At 38.6% G+C, this 7,823-nt stretch overlaps 1 protein-coding gene across 1 annotated transcript in view; it reads right to left on the bottom strand.

The window, feature by feature from the left end:
* Window positions 1–918: 918 nt before the first annotated feature.
* The window catches only part of LOC102862157 (RING1 and YY1-binding protein-like), a 56,414-nt gene continuing 49,509 nt past the window's right edge, over window positions 919–7,823 (bottom strand). Inside the window, exons 3-5 of the mRNA XM_006903042.1 lie at window positions 3,315–3,491; window positions 3,139–3,234; window positions 919–2,007 (exon numbers count right to left, since the gene is read on the bottom strand). Coding sequence (XP_006903104.1) covers window positions 1,755–2,007; window positions 3,139–3,234; window positions 3,315–3,491 — 526 coding nt within the window. The 3' untranslated portion in view covers window positions 919–1,754. The remainder of the gene's footprint in view (window positions 2,008–3,138; window positions 3,235–3,314; window positions 3,492–7,823) is intronic.

Below are 7,823 nucleotides of genomic sequence, written 5' to 3'. Positions count from 1 at the left end.
AGAACAGAATTTAAGTCATGGTACATCAGTGACTACAGAATAGTTTTAATGTAAATGTGAGAGGAACCTTTCCTGTTGGCTACTCAAGTCAAGCTGTTAATTTTTATTTTTTTAAATTGTTGCCTCCACAGACAGAAGTTACTTCTAATCTTATTCAAGCCAGGTGTTTTTTAACACCAGAATCTGATGCTTTATTACAAACCTGCTGCCCTCCTAAAGGATGTCAAATAAAGGAAATTAGCATCAAGTTCCCATGCTTGAAAAATACTCTGAAGAACTTTGAATTCTGTGGGTATGAACATTAAAAGTCAAACTGAGACTTCCTGCCCAAATCCCAAACAGAACAGAAATTAAAAATGGGGAGGAAAGAGATCCATTAGTGGTCTTAGTTTTTTTCAAGACAATGGGGGGGGGGGGGAGACTTAAGAGAGAGTTTAGTCAAGTTATCTTTATGTTGAGGAAGAAAAAGATGACACACCCCATTAGCATTTGCTTTCCCCACAAATCTGAAGTTGACATTAAATCCATTCACAAGATTGAGTCCCCTTCACACAGCAGGGAATTGAGAAATGTCTCCAAACACTGAAAAGCTCCATATCAGCACCGCTAGATATGTGCCTGATAAACCTTCAGGAAAACAGTCAATTTTAACAAAGAAAGAAAATTCTCAGAACTGAGTTAGTAAATGGTGAGAAGAGAGGACATGAGGCAAACAAAAATTTAAGTTACCAAAACCACTACTGCGATGTCACCTCAAACATGGAAACAAGTAATTGTTTCTAGTGTGGACAAAAAAAAAAAAAACAGTTTAGTTTTAATTCTAAAACTAAGAGACATTTTATAGATTTATCTCAGACACAGGTAGAGGTCTGGAAAATGGATGGAATTTGAGTTACAGAATACCCTATTTTCATGAATTAACTGTAACTGACGTGAATACTTGGCATTCTGGAGCTAGTGGAGTGACTCTGAATGATCCAAGTCCTCCCTAAACCACTTTAGGATTCATTAGAATTCTATTACAAATGCAGGCTATCTGGAGAAGTCTTTTAAACATGAGCTCACATTGTTTAAAAAATATATATATTTTATATTGTCCAGTATTCATTAGACAGTTGAGAGTGGTCAAGTTCCCAGATAAGTTGGAACATACTCATGTAAGTTGGATTTTCATTTCAGTACTTTCATAGAAGGGACTGTCCCAGATCTGTAACTGTTCAAAGTTGTATTCACTTCACAGTGTATCAAGCACCAGCGTTGCCATGGATTGGTTTCAAATAACCCTTTTATATATATATTTATAGTTATATCAAAACTGATAGTACATAGTATAACTGGAAGAAAGAACTAAAAAGGATATACTGAAAAAATGGGAGTTTGTGAACACAATAAATAAAAGTCCCTCCCCACCCCACAACAAAACAAAAAACTAGTTGTAATGTACATGGGAAACTGTGCACAGATTTTTTTTTCTTTTTTTTTTTATAAAAAGTAGATTCAGGAGCACATCCAATTATAAATGATTGTTAGGAAAATCATATAAAACAATGGAATACATAAAAGTGTCAAGAGTAATCGTCAGGGTGCGAAATTCCTTGGTGGCCAGATGCCCATGGCAAGCAGAAATGATCCTGGTAGCATCTCTAAAAGGTCGATGTCCACAGATGAATCTCCAGGGGTGCAAGCAGCATGGGCAGGTGGAGGATTTGACTTTCATACCCTGATTCATAGTTTTCACAATTCCATGTGCAATTTCAGAAAGATTCATCGTTTACTGCTGACATGTCGCCCTTGGGTGTGGAGGAGCGAGAGGAGCCCTTGTCTGTGCTCTCCGACCCCGAGCTGCTCTGGTTCTGCTGTTCTGACCCTGCACTGGAGGTCACTGTGGATGAAGATGTTGAAGAGGAACGAGTCTTTTCCTTAAAGTCTGTGATAATGACAGTGACATTGCCCACAGTTACTGCCAACTGCTGTGCAGTGCTTCTGTCCACATTCTTCAGCCTGGGCCTAAACACACCACCACAGGGGAACAGGATAGTAAATAAGTGATTATGTAAAAAAAACCACTTCCACTCCATCATTATCAGCAGATCTTATGATATCTGGGCAATAAATATACACACACCAAATTCATTCCAAGTGTGCTGAGAGTGACAAAGTTTAACACGTTGCCGCAAATGTATTCCTAACCACAGTCGTCAATTTAAAAAGTATGCGGCAACATGTTAACAGGACAGCAACTAATAAATGTTGGAGAGGATGCTGATGGGACTGTAAAATGGTATAATCACTCTGGAAGGCAGTTTGGCATTTCCTCAAAAAGCTGAATATAGAAATTCCACATGAGCCAGCTATTTCCATTACTTGGCTTATACGCCCAGAAAATGAGAACTGAGGCACAAACGGAGGGCTGTACACCAATGTTCATAGCAGCATTATTCACCACTGCAAGAACATGGAAAGAGCCCAGATGTCCGATCACAAATCAATGTATTGAGAAATTGTGACATTTACAAAATGTACACAGCACAGCAGGAACAATGAATTTATACTACTCTCCAAGTTACTACCTAACTTGGAGGGACTGGAGAGCACTATGCTGAGTGAACTCAGTCCCACTAGGACAAATACTACATAAAACTTATCATTGTACAATGAGTATGAGGATCCAAGAGCTATCATGGTATGGTGTTGTAGATGGGAGGGGGACGGGTGAGGGGTGAGGTGTTAATCATAGGGTTTCAATGGGTGGGGGGTGAAGGAAATGGGAAGGCTCTTTTAGGAAAAACAATGTATTCAAACTTTGTAAAACTATATCAGTATTATAAAATAAAAACCCAACACCTAAAAAAAAAGCCACATACACAAAGTATGCTGATTAACTTTAGCAAAGGCAAAAATCAACCAGGCCAACAAAGTTTTGGATTATAAAGAAATATTAATAACCTATCTTTCTTTTCTTCTTTATCCTGTTTCTGCCATAGGTAGGTAAAAAGTAGTTTTAATTTAGAAATACTAGAAAACCCCAGCCCCACACTAAATTTTTCATCCCAGTCATTGTAGATTATAAACCAACACAGGTTCCAGGTTAGGATTAAGAAACTCAAAGCAGCAATATTTCATCTCATCTCAAAGTACCTTGAGGTGTGATTTGTCTCACTGGTCTTTGTCGTATTAGCAGACTGTATACTGTTTGCTTCACTAGGAGGATCTTTCAGAATATCAGACTTTGGTCTATAAAGAGTAATGAAAAGAGGCATTTAGAAAATAATTTTGATCTTCTGACAAAATAATACATTTAGTTAGGAACTTACTTTGTTTTCTTGTTGGTGTTTTTCTTGGTAACACTAGGGCTAATATCCTTATCTTTCTCAGGTTTCTCTCTGTCTTGCTTTTCAACTCTCTCTTTCTTCTCCTTCTTGGGTGGTGGTGGAGTAGCATATTGTTGTGCTACTTGTTGTGCAACCAACTGAGAATTTATCCGAGGTTTTCTAAAAGATTCAAGAAAAGATAATTTATCATTCATTTGGTTTTTATCTTTCCTATTCTACATTATTAGTATTATTTTTACATACTATAGGTAAATCCATTTAAAAAAGGTATTCTTTTAAAATCCTCTCTCTGGATATCTCTTTATTACATACGTGGCCCCTCAACTGCATATCCCTGTGCGGTTAAGAGTATGTCAGCAATAAACCTTGCCACTGTCTTGAGAAGTTCCAACAATACAAATTCCTCTGAGCTGTCAAGATTATACGAGTGATAGCTTTCAAATACTCCTGGTTCAAAGGGCTAATCTCATTTTATTAAATGGACTCTTTGAAAATAGAATGAAATTAGAAGTGTGACATTCACTCCTCAATCTAATTATTTTGACAGGGTCTATTCCCCTAGGGAGCTGTGATTGGCACGGACAACACAGAGAGAGCAATAAAACGTAACTTGTGTGGTTCATTATTAGTTCCCAAGGGAGTGAAACGCCCCCCCCCCAAGAAAATCTTAGGCAAGTGAGATATTCATTGCGCCATCAACAATGTCTGTGCCAACCTCCAGCTAACACTGATTCTCAGCGCCATTGTTTATAATGCCAAGTAGTGCCAAATATTTTTTGCAAAAGCATTGCCATTCGCAGGCCCAAATGGGAAAGGAGGAGAGGCAATGAGATTGGCACAGGATAGAGCACAGTTTAGGAATGTTGTACATAGGGTCGCTATGAGTCGCAAACGACTCGACGGCACATAACAACAACAACCACAACCATTTTTTATATAATATACAAATTCTCAAGTCTTAGACATTTACAGTATAGTATACTCTATAAATACAAGACAAAAACTCCAAATATCCTAATGGTCATTAACAACATGAAACAACCATGTCCACCAAAGGATCACTTTCAGATGCTGCATTTCTCCCACCTCTCTATTCATTCCCCAGGATGGCCTGACCAGGTCTGGTCTCTGAATAGGAGGAGAGCTGAGGTGAAGGACTGGAAAAACAACAAACCTAGGAGAGAAAAAACCCCCAAAAACAACACAAAGCCAAGCCTCCTCCCTAAACACTTAAATCCAAAAGCAAAAAAACTAGGAGCACAATATATGCTGACCAATCTACCTTCCTTATGAAGAATCTCTGGGCTAGGGTGGTAATGTGACTGACAAAAGATGCAAGAACAGATGTAAACAGATGTTGTCAAGCTAGGGAAACCTCCAGTTACAAATAGAGATCCTGTCAGATGAATGTTAGGAGTGAAAGTGATCTTTACAAAAGCCATGTAATGTAGTCTGTGCTTACTTTCTAGGAATGAAAGTTATTCATTCCATCCCATGCCCAAAGCCACACAGCTTTCTGTTCGTTTTCCTAACAGACCATGGTACCCTCAATACTCTTCTCCAGCACCAAAGCTCAAAGGCATCAATTCTCCTTCTATCCTCCTTAGTCATTGTGATCGCAAAAACCATAGCCTGTATCAGACGCACCTTAGTCTCTAGAGAGACACCACTGCTCTTCAGTACTTTGGAGAAGTCCCTAACAGTAGACTTTCCCATGGCAATACGTCTTTTAATTTCCTGGCTACTGGTGCCAAGAGTGTTGACTGTGGAGCCAAATAAACTAAAGCTGTGAACAATCTCAATCTCTTCACCATCAGTGTCAGGTAGTCAATAAAATAATTTATTGGATGAATAAATGAACACTGCAAAGAAAAACAAAGGCATGAAGAAGAGGGTGTATTAGGGGTGGCTTAGAGGTCAGTGTGACTTTTAGGGGAGCAGACACATGTGATAAGGGCTGCCAAAGAGAGTAAGAGTAACAGAAACTTCTGAGAATCACTGAACTCAGGCAAAGGACAGTTTCACTACTGTATGAAACAGAGTTTAGGGACTGCTAGGAAAAAGTGGATCCTGAAGCATATACACTGAAGGAGAAAGACTAAGGATAGACAGAAGTGTAAACTCATAGAACAAAGTTCTAAAGAAGAAAAAGACAATAAAAAATTCCTAGGAAAGGGGAAGAGAAAGAGAAGCCAGATAAGAAGAACACTATTGTGAGTTCTTTCACAGTTGAACTCTCCATTCCCAAGAATGAAGAGAGTTTGGAAATGAGAGCTCAAAGAATATCAGCAACATCAGAAATTATTTCATCAGTACCACCAACAAAAAACCTCATGAAGATCAAGAAAAGCAAGCTACTTGTATCCCTCAAAATGCTAATGGCATGAGTGTGGTGTGTCACAACAAACAGCTCTATGTTACCAAGAATACACTTATTCAGATAGATATTCCTCCAACAAGTCTGGCCTGCCAAATAATATGTTTTTTCTACCACTAGTGATCACTCACATTTTGACAAACAGGATTCTCAGGATTCAGCATACAGAATGAAAGCTACAAGTACAAAAGGTAAATGTCAATGGTCACTCCTAATTAATATGCAGGTGTGGGCATGTCCTCTCTGTGGATGGCAGAGTTCATAGAAGCAAAAGGCTATCTACAGCCTGATACTAGCAATATGCTAAAAATGCCCACACGGTTTCAAAAGTATTGCCAAGTACCACGCATGTGCCGACAAAACCTAAACTATTAAACAATCTCCCATCCTTCCCCTATCTAGCTACATCCACTCAATAATAAATGTTTAAGATTTCAATTATGACTATTTTTTCCAATTAGGTCCAAAACCCCTCCCATTAGGGTGGTGGTGTACAGGGAGGTAGGGAAAAGTAGGTAGGGGAGAAGGTAAAGAAAACTGGGTCACCAATGTGACTGTCAATCATGTCATAACTCTTTTAGCCACCTTTTTTCTACTTAGTTTTGGATGTATCTTCTCTTGTTGGTAAGAATGTGAATATCCACTGAGAAAGCAACACATGTTTTTGAGACTGGCTCAGATTGTTCAGGTTACAAACTGCACCTTTAGAAAGACAGAGCCATTTCGTAGAAACAGGAGACTTGGCACCAGGAAGGCAGATTTATTACATCTTCTAGAAGAATTATGAACTCTACTTTTGGAAGCTATGGCATTATAGTTAGTCTGTAGAGAGTTGTGCTAACTCAAAGCCTGCACCACTCTGGTGATCTGATTCCACTAAGTGGCTCCACAGGACAAAGGTGGGACATACTCTTCAAAGAGTTGCTGCATTATTTATTTACAATAGCAAAGAGATGGAAGCAAGCCAAATGCCCAATTAATGAATGGATAGAAATACTATGGTACAGTCACACAATCTAATACTAAGCACTACTGAACAAGAATAAAATAGTAAAACATTGCACAACGTGGGAAGACTTGAGGACATTATGCTAAGTGAAATATCTTGGTCACAAAAGGATAAATACAGTTTAACACTGCTGTTATAAAACAGGATATGGAAGGATTGGAGAAAGAGTGGGTAGATAATGGACACTATTAAAACAGATGAGGGGGGAAACAGAACTGAATATATGATTATGCATTATGAGAATAATCTGGAACAATGGGTGCACTGCTTCTAAGGGGGGGAAGAGAAGGGGGAGAAAATGTGTAATACTGAATAAATTTTTAAAAATACAGAGTTGATTTTTGATTGTGTGTGTGTGTGTGTGTGTGTGTATATATGACAGTGGCTGAGGGAACAGTGGATGAAGTAGCTTAAAATGACAACCTAAAGTCAACCCAGGTAAGTTTAAGCTAAATAACTACTCAATATTTTTAACATCCTCAATTAGCCTTGTCTCACTGTTTACTTGCCCTCTTCAAGGAACAGCAGCTCCTAGTTAACTGGTGACAGGCCTGAAGTAGATGAGACAAAGCTTATATATCTTTTCTTCCAAGGACACTCTGGCTGCATTTTCTCCAAAATGTGTTTGTTCTTTTGGCAGTGAAAAAAGTCACTTCCCCAACCCCTCCCCCAAAATCAACAAATCAACAAATGAAGTCTCAAAATCACTGCCATCACAGACTCACAGTTGACTCTCCAGTGGGTTTTCAGAAGCTGTAAACTGCACAAGAGAATACCCATGTCTCTCCCTCAGAGCACCTAGTTGATTTTTACCACTAGCTTTGGGTTCACAGTGCAACTCACTACTTACTAAGCCACCAGCAGACACTAGATAGAAATAGTTCTTGTTAGCAGGGAGGCTTTCTTCAAAAAAAAGAATCATTCAAATTTTCCAATTAACAGAGTTTATTCTTCAGAAAAATAAAGTGAAAAATATTAGAATAATGCACACAACATGCCTCAAATTTAAACCAATCAAAATAATTCCCTGCCTTTAACCAAAAGTGCATCAGACCAGGGATACAATACAGAAGAGGAATAGCCAGTTTCTTAATACTTTTGGGGG

Source organism: Elephantulus edwardii, unplaced genomic scaffold, assembly GCF_000299155.1.
Source record: "Elephantulus edwardii isolate Elephantulus edwardi_28Jun2011 unplaced genomic scaffold, EleEdw1.0 scaffold00498, whole genome shotgun sequence".
NCBI classification, from domain to species: domain Eukaryota; kingdom Metazoa; phylum Chordata; class Mammalia; order Macroscelidea; family Macroscelididae; genus Elephantulus; species Elephantulus edwardii.
This window is presented reverse-complemented; position numbering and strand designations above follow the sequence as displayed.